Source organism: Macrobrachium nipponense, chromosome 1 (genome assembly GCF_015104395.2).
Source record: "Macrobrachium nipponense isolate FS-2020 chromosome 1, ASM1510439v2, whole genome shotgun sequence".
In the NCBI taxonomy this organism is placed as follows: domain Eukaryota; kingdom Metazoa; phylum Arthropoda; class Malacostraca; order Decapoda; family Palaemonidae; genus Macrobrachium; species Macrobrachium nipponense.
The window spans coordinates 150,729,689-150,746,550 of NC_087200.1; the positions used below are offsets into that span (position 1 = coordinate 150,729,689).

The following is a 16,862-nucleotide window of genomic DNA, read 5'->3' on the forward strand; positions in this document are numbered from 1 at the left end:
AGCGAAGATCTGCCAGGAAATCGTCGGAAAGCTCTCCCGCGTCTCCCTTGGTATGCGATTCTTCGTCTTCTTTCCTGACCCCCGCTCAGCTTCCTTGTTATATTTTGTATTTGGGGTCTTCCTTGCGTTCGGGGTGGGGCATGTCTCCCCCCCGTGCGTGAGGGAACCCCTCTTACTAATCTGTCTGTGCTACCGCAGGAGCTACATCCGTGGGAGACTGCAGGTCGTGCCTAGCATCCACGATCTGCTGCAGCGTCTAGCAAGGTCTGGGGCGGTGACCTTGCACGGTCTACAACTACAACCCCTATGGCCGCGATGCTGCTTCCCCCCCGGTTTGTTTTGTAGGTGTTTTTTTTTTGAAGGCCCCCCGCTGGTCTACACTCCCCATGCTGTGTCGGTGACGGCGTCTGCCGCTACTAGGGCCGGTCGCCGCCGTAACCGAGGGGGGTATCCGCCGCCGCCGCCTGTGTTTTCTTGTTGCCTGCCCCAGACTTCCGCTGTTCCAGCAGCTCGCCCCTGGACTGGCCGCCAGTACCCAGTTCCCGCTGGCTGCCGATGACTACGAGGGCGATGGGCTGGGCCTGCCGTACCTGCCGCTGATGTTGTTGCTGGCCCAGCCGCTCGCGCCGCTCCTGTGAGGCGTGCTGTGCGTGACGCTCCTGCTGTTGCTGGTCCTGCTGGTGCTGGTCCTGCTGTTGATGTTCCTGCCGCTCCTGCCGTGCCTGCCCCTGCCCACGTCGTGTCGCGTCATGGAAGTGCTGCCCCGGACTCAGGTCTTTCCGGACAGGTTCAGTCCGGGGCATGTTGCTTTCGGCAATTGGCCCCGGCTCCATCCGTGGATGGAAGACCTGACGTCCGTCCTGAGAGAGCTGACGAAGAAGAGGAAGAAGAAGAGGAAGGTGTCGTCGTCGTCTTCATCGTCTTCTTCGTCGTCTGCTGCTGCCTCTCCCCCTTCGACTTCTAAGGCTTCCAAGCCGAAGAAGAAGAAGGCTGCCTCCTCCCCACCCCCCCCCCCCCCCCCCCCCCCCCCCCCCCCCCCCCCCCCCCCCCCCTCAAGAAGGCTCCTTCGGACCTTCGAAGGCCCGTCTCACTCCGTAAGGAAGAGATAGACGGGGACCAGAGGAGTATCGGTTAGCACTGGTACTTCCTCGCCTGGTGCTAGCGGCGATGCCGCTACGCCAGGTTCCGGCTCGGTCTCTCGTTCGCGGGAGATCCCGAGTGTACGCTCTCCCTCGGAGACCGTGTAGCCAAAGTTTCGGCGCCAGAGTTCGCTCGGCGCCAAGACCGCGGCACGGAGCAGAAGGCTGGTGAGAGCCGCTCAGGTGACTCTCGCCAGGCCAGCGGCCGCTCTCGCAGTGACCAGCTGGTAACCCGGGTTTCCCCCCTAAGAAGACTCCTTCGGGAACTTCTAAGGGCTCGTTCTACGCCGTGGGACGGGGGGGTTCTTCTGCCTGTCCTCCTGCTCTTTCGGGAACAGGGTCCGTCTCCTCTTCCACAAGGAAGAAGAAGACGGGGACCAGAGGCGTACCGACTACCACCGGTACTTCCTCGCCTGGTGTTTGCGGCGCTGCCGCTACGCCAGGTTCCGGCTCGGTCTCTCGTTCACGAGAAGTTCCGAGTATACGATCTCCCGCGGGAGAGCGTATAGCCAAAATTTTGGCGCCAGAGTTCGCTCGGCACCAGGACCGCGGCACGGAGCAGAAGCTGGTGAGGGCCGCTCATGTGACTCTCGCCAGGCCAGCGGCCGCTCTTGCAGCGACCAGCTGGTAACCCTGGTAGACGTGAGGGTCTCTGACCAGCCACGGGCTGAGGCTGGGAATAGGTCCCCATGGGACGTTCCTCACTATCCATGTGGAGTTGTTTCTTAGAAATAGACCCCCAAAAATGTGTATGCTGGTAGACCATAGAACAATTTGTTCCTATGAGGATGAAAATATGATGGAGTAGCTACTTACCTAGACCTTGTATAGAGAATGTGATGAGCGCTCTCTGACACCTCAGTACCTTATCTATGTAAATCAAATCAATCCCTGGCATTCTAAAGTACTTAGGCTATCTGTTTATAGGTTTTGAATGCTGGTTCATGACTGCCTCAAACTATTTTCACTTTCTTCTGTATGAAGAATGTTGCCCACAGATCCTTGGATACATTTTTCTAGGGTCCAGTGGTGGCTGTTCAACAAGTGTGACTCATCCAGTGTCCCTGGTGGGACAGTTTGTATCTTGCCTAAAATGACTGTGTGGAGTAGGGAATGAGGGAATTGATGCAGGAGAGCATTGCAGCCATACTGTTACAGCACTTTTCATATTCCATGCAACTTGCAAATCTGCTTCTCAGTAGCTTAAATACCTCTCCCCAGCAAGGGGAGTGAGGAGTGGTGGAAAACCCTTTTCTTGTGGCCGACATGGTTTGTTGCCCAAACAGATATAGTTCATTTGGACTTAAATAAATTCAGTGAATTTGGTCATGTTTCATTGTATTTGAAGCCAGTGGACTGAGCATTTTATTGTATTTGAAGCCAGTGGACTGAGCGTTAGATATCTAAATACCTAACATCTGCAGGGCTTAGGTCTTCTTCTTTAGCAATCTCATTTCCCAGAAGAATGATTGGTTGTGCCAAACCCCCAGTTGGTTCAGGATTCTTATTGTTAAGACTGAAGGTCTGTCCTGCATATGAACAAATGACAAATTTTATAATCAATTTGTATTTTTCAAACCTAACAAACCTGAGGTCCTCATAATTTTCATCGTGGGTTGGAAGAAAGACTGGTGCGTCACTTTATTCAAGTGCACTCTCTTTATGTGCTTCCACCTCAGCTATGCATCGGATGCCAGATGCCACAGATTCCTTGTGTTTCAATCGTAGATTGTTTTTAACTGATTTCCAGCTGGCACTAAAAGATTTATCCTATTGTTAAGACCTCAAGTTTATTAGCTATGAAAAATACAAATTGATTAAAAATTTGTCAAAGGTGGGATGGGTGTTTGACTGTTCCTCCAGTCTTTCACTATAAGCTGATACTTATGGGACCTTGGAAAGGGTCACAACCATGTACTACTTATATGCCTCAAGCTTTTGGAACAGTGCCAGTCAATTCTTAGACCATTCTCCCACCTCATTGAAAGATCACATATTGAAGTTGAAAAAATAAAGTGCATTTTTTCTAGATAAACAGATCAGGGCCTTTTATTATAATCCCAACTCAACCAACCCCACCTAGTCTCTGCTGAAGGAAAAAGTGACAGGTTATCGAAAGATGAGTTGGGGCTACCCTGCCACTCACCTGCCTGCTGACAATTAATCACTTTGCTGAAAAGATTCAGTGACCAATTCCAGCTCACCATGAGTATTTTGATACCTCATAAAATACTCTAGTGTGTACATCTAGGACAAAACAAATTAGTTATAAATGGTGTCTGTGTGCTCTGATAAAAATTATACTAAAACTTATGAATGATACTGAGGAATTGTTTTCAACAGCGTAATGTTACTTATATCAGTTTTACTTTCTAAATGTTTTGCCTTTTACAGGTGATGCCTTCGTGCCATTTGATGCACTGGTCAGCAGACGTCGAAATGAAGCTCGGTGTTCAATGCTTGTTGAGGTGGCTGGGGTTAAGTCAGCCTCTGATTTGTACCAAGTCTGCTCTGAGTTTGGATCTGTTAAGAATATGTTCCATTACAAAACAAAAACTGGACATGGAAAAAGGGTGGGTACATAACTAATGAAAATGCTGCACAGTATAGGATCCTAATGTTTTTTATTTTAATACTTTCAAGTGTGAATTTGTTCCTACACGATATACAAACTGTTGGTCCTTTACAATAGGAATTACTTAAGGCGTAGCCTGGACACGGCTGCTGAATTCTCAAACAAGGTGTTTCGGTAGTTAACTACCAGTCCAGTAGTTGGTAGTCTCTCCGACCAGGCATAAACATTCCAGTTTGCTTTCGGCCGTTGTCGTGGAAAGACATGTGTTCACCATCTCTGCCCGACTGTATAGCTATGAAAAATACATTTGTTCATGAGACTTACCTGGCAGATATATATATAGCTGTATTCTCCGAAGTCCGACAGAATTTCAAAACTTACGACACACGTAGTGGGAGGCCAGGTGGTTAGTACCCATTCCCGCCGCTGGGAGGCGGGTATCAGGAACCATTCCCATTTTCTATTCAGATTTTCTCCGTCGCCGGTACTGTCAACGCCTGTTTTCAGTACCTCCGCCTTTGGATTTTGTAAACTTCGTTGTCACATAAGTATCCTGATTGTCTCTTGGTTTTTTACTTTGGATTTGTGGCTAGGCACACGCTATTGTGGACTCTTTTGATTTTGGCTTTGATTTTTCCTTTAACTAAGATGTCTGGTTCTAGTTCTGCTAGTGTCAGAGTATGTTGTATGGATGAGTGTAAGGTGAGGCTACCGAAGGCTTCGGTAGATCCTCACACTGTATGCACGAGTTGTATGGGACATGTGTGTTTAATAAATAACCGATGTAAGGAGTGTGAAAGTTTGTCTGATTCAGGTTGGAAGATGTATGATTCCTATGTACGCAAGTTAGAGCGTGACAGGATCAGGAGGTCTTCCTCCAGGAGTGTATCAGGCAGTAGACGTCAGGGCAGTAATATTTCTCCTGCTAACCCTCCAGTAGACTTTGTTTCTCCTAACCCTGTGGTGTTGCCTTCGGGCCCTGAGATTGTGTCTGTGGAGGATAATGCCCTTTCTGTGATTTTGGATTCACTCCGTAATCTAGAATCCAAAGTGCTCGCCTTGGAGACTGGTGCAGTGAAGTGCAGTGATAGTGCCCCTAGTGTTGTGGAGGGGGCGTCAGATCAGCCCAATAATGCCTCTAGGCCTGGACCTCTGTCGGACTCCCAGGAATCAGGGAGTGGGCATGTCGAAAGCCGAAGGAGGGTTACGGGGGCTCCCCACTGATCTGGCGTCCCTTCGGCAGGACCTGTTGACGCTTCCCAGGCTGCCAAGGAGCGTGCTTGTGCATGTCTCCTGAAGAATTGCTTCTCGTCCTCCGAAGCGTCCCCCCCGCGCAAGGGGTGGAGCTCTCGGAAGGACTCTCGCCCCTTGAAGAGAAGCTTCAGAGAGGAGGATGGTTCACGTCCTTTTTCTCTAGATGTTTTGCGGTCTTCTCTGGATTTTGACGCTTTTCCACCACAGAAGGGGACCAGGACGTCATCCGAGGATGACGCTGTTGACCGCCCCAGTCGCTCCAGGGAGAGAGTTGTTCCTGTGAGAAGGAAGAAGGCGTCCCCTAGCCCCTCGTCTTCCCACAGGATCAGCCCTTCCCCTGAGAAGGAGTCTTCTCCTACCAAGAAGATGCTCCTTTCGATGCAGCAACAATTAGCTTCGTTGCTGGCAGAGAGAGAGGCAGAGCCGCGTCGTCGTAGGAAGGATGCCAGACTGCCTATCAAGAGGTCCAGGCAGTCCCCCTCGCCTTCTCCTCGCTCGTCTCTTTCGCCTGTTTCGTCGCCCTCTAGATTTTGTTCGGCACCCCAGCGTTTGTCTAGAGGGCGCGATGAACGTCTCCCCAAACTCTCGTCGGTCGAGAGGGAGGAAGACCTTCAAGCTCATCACAGCAGGGATCGTCTTCCTTCTCGCCAAGACGCTCCTCTCACGTCCCTTCGTGACGCTCCGTATGCTGCTAAGCATGACACTCGGACTGCTGCGAGGCAGGACAATCCCTCGTCAAAGGGATTGTCAAGTCGCTCGTCAGGACGCCTGTCGGGACGCTCATCGGACTGCTCGTCAGGACGCCTAGCTGGACGGTTTTCAGGACGCTCGTACGGACGCTCGTCGGGACACTTCTCTGTACGCTCACCGACGCCTGGACGCTCGTCAGGATGCTCGCCGACATCAAGACGTTCGTCAAGACGCTCATCAAGACGTTTCATTCGCAGTTTTGCCGGACGCTTCGGAGGCTGTTGTGAAAGACGTCCAGCCTTGTGCGGAGAGTTCTGCTTCGAAGCGTAGATCCCTCTTGAGAGTGGGGTCTAAAGGTCTTAGACCTCTCCATTCTGTGATTCGTCGGTTGCTCCTGTAGAAGAGGGAGAAGTAAGCAGTTCGATGGAGGCAGTAGATGAAGAGCAGCCTTCGACATCGTCTTCATCAGACTACCAGGTCTTGGCCCGTCTTCGTGCTTCGTTTGGAGACAAGTTTCAACCCTCGGCCCCTCGCTCTCCTCCTTCACAGTTCTCCTCTTCCAAATCCAGTAAATCGCCAGGATTTGTGAAAATGAAGACTTCCCTTTAGACGAAGAGAGCCTTCAAGAAGATCCATGACTGGATGGATTCGAGAAAGGCTCAAGGCAAGACTTCTTTTGCCCTGCCTCTGTCGAAACTCAATGGCAAAGCAGGGATGTGGTTTGAGACAGGAGAGGACGTTGGGTTGAGGGTTCCCTCCTCTGCCCAAGGCGACTTTGCCAGCTTAGTTGACGCTCCGAGGAGGTCTCTACTTTCATCGGCGAAGGTGTCGTGGACGCCTTCTGAGTTGGACCACCATCTAAAGGGACTGTTTTGGATGATGGAAGTTTTTAACTTTTTGGACTGGTGTTTGGGAGTCCTAAATGTTCAGTCACGGAGTCCGGACTCGATTAGTCTGGGGGAGCTGTCCAGCGTGCTAGCGTGTATGGACAAGGCCGTCAGGGATGGTTCGGGGGAGCTGGCTTCGCACTTTTGTACAGGGCTCTTGAAAAAGAGAGCTTTGTACTGCAACTTTACTGCTAAGTCTGTTTCTCCCTCTCAGAGGGCAGAGTTGCTGTTTGCCCCTCTTTCGAGCCATCTCTTCCCCAGTCTATGATCAAAGATCTAGCCGTCAGCCTGCAAGAAAAGGCTACACAAGACCTTCTGGCCCAGTCTTCCAGACGTCCAGCAGTCCCTTCGACTTCTACGCTGGGGCAAGCTTCCAAGAAGCAGAAGCCCTTTCGAGGGGGAGCTTCCTCGAGATCGTCTCCTCGAGGAAGAGGTCTTCCCAGAGGCAGAGCCCCTTCCAAGATCAGGGGTAAAAAGTGAGACGTCAGTCCTTCAGACACCAGTCGGAGCCAGGCTTCGTTTATTTGCAAGAGCCTGGAGAGAGAGAGAGAGACGGACAGCTGGTCCCTCGATGTCGTCGAGCGAGGATACAAGATCCTTTTCCTCAAACCCCCTCCGCTGTGCACGACACCCAGGGATCTGTCACCCTCTTACCATCGGGAGAAGCAGCAGATTCTGTACGATCTGCTCGAGCAAATGCTCGAAAAAAGGGCTGTCGAACAGGTCCTAGATCAGGGATCCGCAGGCTTCTACAACAGGTTGTTCCTGGTGCCGAAACAGTCAGGAGGATGGCGACCAGTATTAGATGTCAGCAGATTGAACCTTTTCGTGGAAAAGCAAAAGTTCAAGATGGAAACGCCTCAGTCAGTTCTAGGAGCCTTAAGACCAGGCGACTGGATGGTGTCCTTAGACCTTCAGGACGCTTATTTCCACGTTCCTATCCATCCTCAATCGATGAAGTACCTACGGTTTGTCCTGAAGGGGAAAGTTTTTCAATTCAGGGCTCTTTGCTTTGGTTTGAGCACGGCCCCGATGATCTTCACGATTTTAATGAAGAATGTGGCGAGATGGCTTCATCTTTCGAACGTAAGAATCTCTCTATATTTAGACGACTGGCTTATTCAAGCCTCTTCGAAGGCAAAGTGTCTGAAGGACCTTCACACGACGTTGGATTTGGCAAAGTCCCTGGGACTTCTGGTAAACTTTGAAAAGTCCCATCTGATCCCGATGCAGTCCATTGTGTATCTGGGGATTCAGATGTATTCAGTGGCTTTTCGAGCTTTTCCGTCCCAGGGACGTCAGCAGCAAGGCTTAGACAAATTGTCAGCCTTCCTGGGGAAGGAAACATGCTCGGTGAGGGAATGGATGAGTCTGCTGGGGACCATTTCCTCGCTGGAGAAGTTTGTTTCCCTGGGGAGACTGCACCTCAGACCTCTCCAGTTTTTCCTGGTGGAAAACTGGCAAGACAAGGAGGATCTAGATGCAATCTTGAGGATCTCAGAAGAAGTAAAGGCTCACCTAAGATGGTGGCTCGACCCCGTAAAGCTGTCAGAGGGGTTTTCTCTCAAGCTTCAGAGCCCCGACCTAGTGTTGTTTTCCGATGCTTCCACCTTGGGATGGGGAGCAACACTAGGGGAAGAGGAAGTGTCAGGCACCTGGAGAGGGGAACAGGTGTCCTGGCACATAAATCTCAAAGAGTTGGCAGCCATTCATTTGGCTCTCCAGTTCTTCAAAGACCAAGTCTCAAACCGAATAGTCCAGATCAACTCGGACAATACCACAGCTCTGGCTTACCTCAAGAAACAGGGAGGAACACACTCTCAGTCCCTGTTTGGTCTAGCGAGAGAGATCCTGTTGTGGGCACAAGCACGAGATGTAACGATCCTTACGAGGTTCGTGGCAGGTGTCGAGAATGTCCGTGCAGATCTTCTCAGTCGGCAAGATCAACTGCTGCCGACCGAATGGACTCTTCACCAGGAGGTATGCCAGGAGCTGTGGAGGTTATGGGGACATCCACTAGTAGACCTATTCGCTACATCAAGGACGAAGAGACTTCCGCTATACTGCTCCCCTGTTCTCGATCCAGGAGCAGTAGCGATAGATGCCCTTCTCTGGGATTGGACAGGGATGGACCTTTATGCCTTTCCCCCGTTCAAGATCTTGGGAGAAGTCATAAGGAAGTTTGCAGCGTCGGAAGGGACGAGAATGACGTTGATCGCCCCGCTTTGGCCTGCGAAAGAATGGTTCACAGAGGTCATGACCTTCTTAGTAGACTTCCCAAGGACATTACCCTTGAGGATAGATCTACTCAGACAGCCCCACTTCGAGAAGTACCACAAAAACCTCTCTGCTCTGAGTCTGACTGCGTTCAGACTATCAAAAAGTTGGCCAGAGCGAGAGGTTTTTCAAGACCAGTGGCAAGAGCTATTGCCAATGCAAGGAGAGCTTCCTCTCTTGCAGTGTACCAATCGAAGTGGGCCGCTTTCAGGAGTTGGTGTAGAAAGAAGGGCATTTCCTCTACCACGACCTCTGTGAATCAAATAGCAGACTTCCTCCTTTATCTAAGGAATGATTTAAAGCTGACAGTCCCAACAATAAAAGGCTACAGGAGTGTATTGTCAGCAGTCTTCAGACACAGAGGCCTGGACTTAGCTAATAACAAGGACCTTCACGATCTCTTAAGATCCTTTGAGGACCACGAAGGTAGCTCAGCCTAAGCTGCCTTCCTGGAACTTGGACGTGGTCTTGAAGTTTCTGACGTCCAGTCCGTTCGAACATCTCTAGGATGCATCTTTGAGGGACGTTACCAGAAAGGCTGTTTTCCTAACTGCTCTGGCGACGGCGAAGAAAGTTAGCGAAATTCAAGCTATCAGCAAGCATGTTGGTTTTAAAGGGCATAATGCTGTTTGTTCGTTGAGCCCAATGTTCCTAGCCAAAAATGAGAACCCGTCCAACCCTTGGCCCAAGAGCTTTGAGATCAAAGGGATGGCTGAAATTATTGGACGAGAGCCAGAGAGAGTCCTGTGCCCTGTCAGGGCTCTCAAATTTTATTTGCGGAAGACGAAGGAATGTCGAGGTCCTTCAAGCAACTTGTGGTGTTCGGTAAGAAGGCCAGACTTGCCGATGTCTAAGAATGCTCTGGCGTTCTTCTTGAGAGACACCATCAAGGAGGCTCATTTATCTTGTAAGGATAGTGATATGAAATTGTTAAAAGTGAATGCGCACGAAGTGAGAGCTATCGCAACCTCGGTAGCTTTCCAAAAGAATATGGCACTCAGTGACATCCTGGGTGCCACCTTTTGGCGGAGCAACTCGGTGTTCGCTTCACACTACCTGCGGGACGTGAAGACGACATACGAGAACTGCTGTTCGCTAGGGCCATACGTCTCCGCAGACACAATTTTGTGGGCAGGAAGTAGCACTCATCCTATCCTTTAGAAAATGGTTAGGAGGAGTTTTTAATTTTATTGTGTTTTTGGTTGTTGGGTCGGCCACCAGAGGCGGACTTCCCAGTCATTAGCTTAAGATAGGCTACCTTAACTTTTGCTAGTTTTGGTCAGGTGGTGGTTTATTGCTTCGTTGCCCTCATTGTATGGTCAAATGGTCTAGTCGCATTGTGGTCATGCCCCCGTTGACAGATCATCTAGAACTCACCAGCTTTATAGGTCACTACCTTGCTGGAGACTCTAGTAAAGCAGAAGCAGACTTGGGTGACAGTAATCATGAAGTCAGCTATGCTAACAGGTAAGGAACCAAGATGTCAATCATCTACATGTATTTGTTTCCTAAACCCTATTCTGTCTCTTCCCACCTCCAAAGGTGGGATTCAGCTATATATATATCTGACAGGTAAGTCTCATGAACAAAATGATATTGTTATGATACAATAAAGTTTGTTCATACTTACCTGGCAGATATATATAATCGAAGTGCCCACCCACCTCCCCTCAGGAGACAGTGGCACTAGAAAATCTGAATAGAAAATGGGAATGGTTCCTGATACCTGCCTCCCAGCGGCGGGAATGGGTACTAACCACCTGGCCTCCCACTACGTGTGTCATAAGTTTTGAAATTCTGTCGACTTCGGAGAATACAGCTATATATATATATCTGTCAGGTAAGTATGAACAAACTTTATTGTATCATAACATTATCATATTTACTTTTAAAAATTGTGATATTCCCGATGATTATTGCAACAATTGGGAGTCTCACCAAGCGCCTGGATCCCTTGGGTTCTTTGGTGCTTGCCAAGTGCTTGGCTTCATCATATTGCCGAGTAAGAGCACTATTGCGAGTGCATGGATGGCGAGAGGAGTCTTTACCAGTACAGATGAGTCCGCTCCTCAGTCTGGTTTGGAGTTATGTAGAGCTTTGAACTGCATGCAACACCTTCTGGGGGAATTTTCAAGTACCGTACTTATGTATTGGACCTTAGGGTCCAAACACATAGGACAGCAGGCACAATTCCTCTTCTTGTTTTCGGAGCTTCGGCCTCGAAAGAGAATAGTTAATTGGGAAGAAGTGATAGATCTTCATTGATGATTACCACCATAATTATGTAGTGGTGATCAGCTCAGCTCACTCGGCTCGGCTCGACCAGGCAGCTCGATCTGCCGATCCGAGTGCTCGGCTCTAACGAACGAACTCTCTGCTCTTGATCGGTGCGATTCCTTGCCATGACATAGCACTCTCCTTTCCTGTGTTGCAGCAAGTTTTCAAGGGGTCATCGTCTTTCGTCTTCGTCATCTGACACCTCCTAACCTGTGGCAAAAGAGTTAGAGAGAGAGAGAGAGAGAGAGAGAGAGAGAGAGAGAGAGAGAGAGAGAGAGAGAGTTATCATTATCCTTATTTAAAAGAGTGATATGGATAGTTGTTCCGACACGGCATACAAACCTTCGGTCCTTATACAATAGGAAGGTACTAGCGGCAGCTGGATAGGTCGTAAGCTTTCGAACAAGGGGTTCGGTAGTTAACTGCTTGTCCGACAGGCGCGCGCGCGCGACTGGGAGGTAAACAAACCACTTTTGCTTTCAGCCTGCTGGCGTGTAGACGTGTATCATCGCTCTCTGCCCGCTTCATCGTCGTTGCTTTCGCATGGTTGTGTTTTTCTTTTTCTATTTATCTAGTGAAACTGAATTGTAAGTACAATCATTTCAGATTTATTTCCATTGAAATCAATTGTGAATTAAAGGATCTTGGTTTCTCCACGCCCTCCGATTACCCGAGTGCCGGGTCTGAAGGGCGTAAGTGCGGGAATTCATTTTCCCCAGAAATGATCCTCGTATTGTGTATGCTCGGTGCCGAGGGCGGGAGAGCGCTCGCTCCGAGCTTATATTTTGGTTGGAAATGTGTAGATGAAAATCGTAAGTAAGTGCCCTTTTCATTTATATTTTTTGACCTGTATGCTCGTTGCCGAGCGAATGCGCTCGGCACGAAAAACTTATTCTGTATGGAAGTGGAATCGCAAGTACAGTATTCTTTTTCATTTTCATATATTTATTTTGATTGTAGCAATACTCATTTTGGATCAGTTTCCGCTCTTACCCGGAAATTGATCTTTTCCCCTTTTTATTTGAATGAAGTGAAATCGCAAGTGCAGTTCTTTTTCATTTTCATATTTTATTGAGATTGCATTATTTACTTGGATCAATGTTTCCGCTATTTCCCGGGAATTGATCCTTCCCCTTTTTATTTTGTATGAAGTGAAATCGCAAGCGCAGTATTCTTTTTCATTTTCATATATATTTTGATTGCATCAATTCATTATGGATCAAGGTTTCCGTTCATAATCGGGAATGGATCCTTTTACCCTTGCGCTCGGTACCGAGGGCGCAAATGCGCTCGATCCGAGCCCTTATTCATTGTGAAGTGAATCGTAATGCAAGATTCTTTTTCATTTTATTCCTTTTATTATTGATTGCATCAATATTTATTTGGTTCAAGTTCCGCTCAGTCAGGGAATTGATCCTTATGCCCTTGCATTCGGGCCGAGGGCACGATTGCTCTCGGGCTCTTATTATTATTGTTGGGTACATGGGTGCTGAGCGGGGGTGGGGAACAAGAATCCCCCCCCCCCCCCTCTCGCTCCCACAGATGGCCCTTCCCCTTCGGGAGGTTATCTGCGTTCTTCTCCTCGCCCGATCCGTCGAGCGCGGGGGAGGGCGCTCGGTGCCCGATGTACAATTGTATTCGGGGTCTTCCGCTTGTTCGGTGTGGGGCTCACCCCCCCGCGCGAGGGGACTTCCCCCCCACTAATCACTACTACTGTTATTTCCGCAGGTGCTACTGCCACGAGGGTGGACCTTGGTGAGGTATGGGCGTCCTTCCATTTGCAGGGCGTGCTAGTGTCCAGGGGCTGCGGTTCTATGTCTGGGCCTACTGCGGTCACCCATGGAGTGGTGACCACGCTCCAGGTGATGACGTCCCTCCTCACCTGGTGTACTCGCCTCACGTGGTAACAGTCTTGCCTACAGCCGCTGTGAAGTGCCGTTCGCCGTACCGAGAGCGTGCCGCCGCCGCTCGTGGTTGCCGCGCTGCCAGCGACCACACTTCCGCTGCCCTAGAGCTCGCCCCTGGACCTGCCGCCGGTACCAGGATGTTGCTGGCTGCTGCTCCACTTCCTGTGTTTCCGGTACTGCCTGCCGTACCTGCCGATTCTGGGCTGACTGTCCATGCAGTTGCTGCGCTGGCTGTCCCTGCCGTTGCTGCGCTGGCTGTCCCTGCCGTGGCTGCGCTGGCTGTCCCTACCGATGCTGTGCTGGCTGTGCCTGCTGTTCCTGAGATGCCCATACCTACTGACGTCATCCCTGTTCTGTGGTACTACCCCAGACTTTGGTCTGTCTGTACAGGTGCATCCGGGCCCTGTGGCTTCGGCTACAGCAGCCCCGGCTCCGCCCTGGATAGCAGATCTTACGTCTGTCCCTAAGAAGCTGACGAAGAAGAGGAGGAAGGTGTCGTCGTCGTCGTCGTCGTCTTCATCTTCTTCATCGTCGTCGGCTGCCGCCTCTTCCCCTTCGACTTCTAAGGCTTCACAGCCGAGGAAGAAGAAGGTTGCCTTCTCCCTCCTAAGAAGTCTCCCTCGGGAGCTTCTCGGGACCCGTCTCACCTCGGTGGGACGGGAGGGTTCCTTCCGCTGGTCCTCCTGCTCCTTCGGGAGCGGGGCCCGTCTCTTCTTCCGCAAGGAAGAAGAAGACTACGGGGACCAGAGGGGTACCGGCTAACACCGGTACTTCCTCGCCTGGTGTCAGTGGTTCTGCCACTGCATCAGGGTCCGTCTCGGCCTCTCGTTCGCGGGAGGTACCGAGTGTACGGTCGCCTACCAGCGACCGTGCAGCCAGGAACCAGACCTCTGAGTCCGCTCAGCGTCAGGTTCACGGCACGGAGCGGAAGACTGGTGACAGCCGCTCACGCGACTCTCACCAGACCAGCTCTCGCTCTCGCGGCGACCAGCTGGCTACCCGGGGACGTGACGGTCCACGACCGACCGACGTTGGGCTGAGGCTGGGAAGAGGTCCCCCCGTTCGCCGGTGCCAGCCACGGCTGGAACCAGCGACGTGACGTGCCGTGAGGACAAGCACCGGTCTCACTGTGACAGTGGAGCCTGCAGGTCGCCTGACCGTCGCTCTCACAGAGAGCGATCGGATACGGCAACCAGCACCAGCTCTTCTGACACTCGAGATCGGGGCCGCTGTGCTCAGTCCAGCCGTTCTCCACAGCGAGACGGTTCGACCAGGCCTGCAGCTCGATCGCCACCGCGGGTTGACGATCGCCTGCAGCCCTCCAAGCCTGCTGGTTCTGCCAGCGACGAGGAGGGAGCGTCAGGTCTGCCTCTCCCGTACCTTCAACCTCCTCGGGTTACACCAGGAGGAGCGAGGTATTGAGGAGTGATCGTGAGGGGTGCGCCCCTCATGATCCCACCACGACGCCCTACGTGCCAGGCACGGTTCTTGGACCGGCCAGGACGTATGCGCAAGTGGATGGAGAAGACCGAGAGGGCTGTCGCTGTTCCCCCTTCTTAGGAGGAAGGTTCTCGGAATATGCTCTTGTTCGAAGGGCTTAACGGTCCTACTCTGCAAGATGCTGTGACTTCCGAGATCCAGAGGAACTTTGCCGAGGTTATGGCGCTGATTCGTCAGCACAACGACCTCGGGGAAGGATCGCCGCTCCCACCAGCAGAGCCACGTCTCGGCTCGAGTCGTTTTGGGGCCCGAGAGGGAACCCAAATCGACAGTGGGTCTGCCGCGATCGGAGCTTGCCGACTGTGTTGAACCAGGTAGTCTCTCGTCTCCGGACAAGAAGGCTCTCTCAGTTCTGGCCGGTCGAACAAGCTACTTCACCTCCTCATACTGCACAGAGGCGTTTTCTACGTGTCTTCGGACACCGTATTTGAATACCCTTCGGGTCCTCCTGAGAGGTTTCGACCTCGACGAGGACTGGAATGAGTCGGCGGAGGACGGTATCGGCTCTCTCCTGTCAGGTGTCGATCAGCCCCACTCAGTACGACGTTCACAGTGGCGGCAGACCCTTACCTACAGTATGAGTTCGTAACCCTCCTCGGGAAAACGTTTTCTCCTGACGATACATTTTCCCAGGCTCTGAGAGGCCATCGCCGTAAGGCGATGGCTGCTCCTTTTCTTCTCCAACTGCTAGTTCCGCTGGGAAGGCGAGCCAGTATCCAATTCCTCCCCATTCCCCTCTCTCCTTACGGCTACGAGGGAAAGGGGAGGGATCCTACAGAGATTTCTCTGTAAGATCCAACGTTAGGGGCTGCGCTACCGGGGGGACCTTCGGGTCCTACCTGACATAAGCGGCCGGTCGTTGAGGAGGGATCCTGCCCCTTTCTCGATTTCTACGGGAATCGAGAGGACCACCAGCCGATATCGTTTGACGAATTCGGTGGGGGGTTTCGCAGAATGCTTAGAATTCTACGGAATTTCTAGCGCACTCAGAGTGTTCGAGTTTTTTACGATCTCCAAACACTTAGGTCGGGAGACCACGGTCCAAAGTGAGCGAGAATCCCGATAATTGTTACACGATAATCGGGAACCTCGCTTATGCTCGAATTCCTGTAATTTCTAGCATTTGGAAGAAGACTGCTGCTGAAAGAAGAGTATCTCACAGTAGGCGATTAACCTGGAATAGAGGAGAACGGACGGGAACTTCCAGTTTGGCTTGAACTATCGTCTTCGGTATTCTGTTCACCATTGAAGCTTTCCTTTGGGAAAGACTTCTCCTTCACTCTCTTGACTCGAGAAACGAAGGCGGTCGATCTCCAATCCTTATTCTCTCCTCGAGAGGAAAAGAATTTAGGATGGAGGTCGTGGTACAGAACCTACCAAATATACTACGTATATTACCCTCGCGACATGATTCTTTTAACAGTTGAATTGTCCGGGGGGTAGGCGCATACCGTAGTTAACTCTACGGTTTGTGACCGAGACGAATTGTATCTTAATTGAACTGCAACTCGGGGTTGCCTGCAACCTCCCAGCAGTTATCAGTTTCGATTTTAGATACTTGGTATTGTCATGACAACACCAAATCAGCTTTTGTATTTACCGAAATCCGTTTCGTTTAAATATAATTGCTCGAGCGTATTCTTTATGCTCGATGGTTCTAGCCGAACACATTCCTTCGTGGAATAATGGATTACCTGGCAACTCAGATGACGAGTCACCGAGAGCTACTGCGTATTGAACTGCCTGATAGCAGCCTCAGTATCAGCTAGGTCTCGGAGATGCACGGTCGGTTACGTCTCTCTCTCCCTTGGTTTGATTGACTACCGAACCGTATCTCTGCCCAACAATCATGGACTTAGGTCTCTGATTAACGGGGATTCTCGCAATAATGAAGGACCATCTACTGCTGTGACGCTCGATTTCATCGCCTTCGACATTGCGAGAATTTTTAACAGAGATATCTCTTGGACTCTCTCATCTTTCTGTTTACCGCACGGTAACAAAGAAGTCTGTACGTACTAGTCTTCCGCTGCATCGCACCGCGATAATGCGAATGATTTTTGCAGACATCTGAGTTTGTCTTCAAAATATCTCGTATTCGTAGGTGTGCAATTATTCATTGCTCGCCCCGAATTAACAGATATGTCAGAAGACATCGCCTACTCTCCGACCTGACAGCTCTACTTGCCCAAAATGTTCAGAGCCCATGAGAAGCAGTTCTTCAGGCAGTATTTCCCTGTCTTCATTACTGAAAAGCGCTCCGCTTTTATTGCAACTACGATCCTCACCGGACAGCAATGAATAGCGGTTAGCGTTCTCAGTCTTTGTAGCACAGGTTCAGAATCTTGAGAATCCT

The 16,862-nt window shown here is 50.8% G+C and overlaps 1 protein-coding gene across 1 annotated transcript in view; it reads left to right on the plus strand.

Moving 5' to 3' along the window:
* LOC135219760 (poly(A) RNA polymerase, mitochondrial-like) overlaps positions 1-16,862 on the plus strand; it is a 466,613-nt gene that overhangs the window by 22,392 nt on the left and 427,359 nt on the right. Inside the window, exon 2 of the mRNA XM_064256805.1 lies at positions 3,534-3,712. Within this exon, the coding sequence (XP_064112875.1) occupies positions 3,534-3,712 (179 nt within the window). The remainder of the gene's footprint in view (positions 1-3,533; positions 3,713-16,862) is intronic.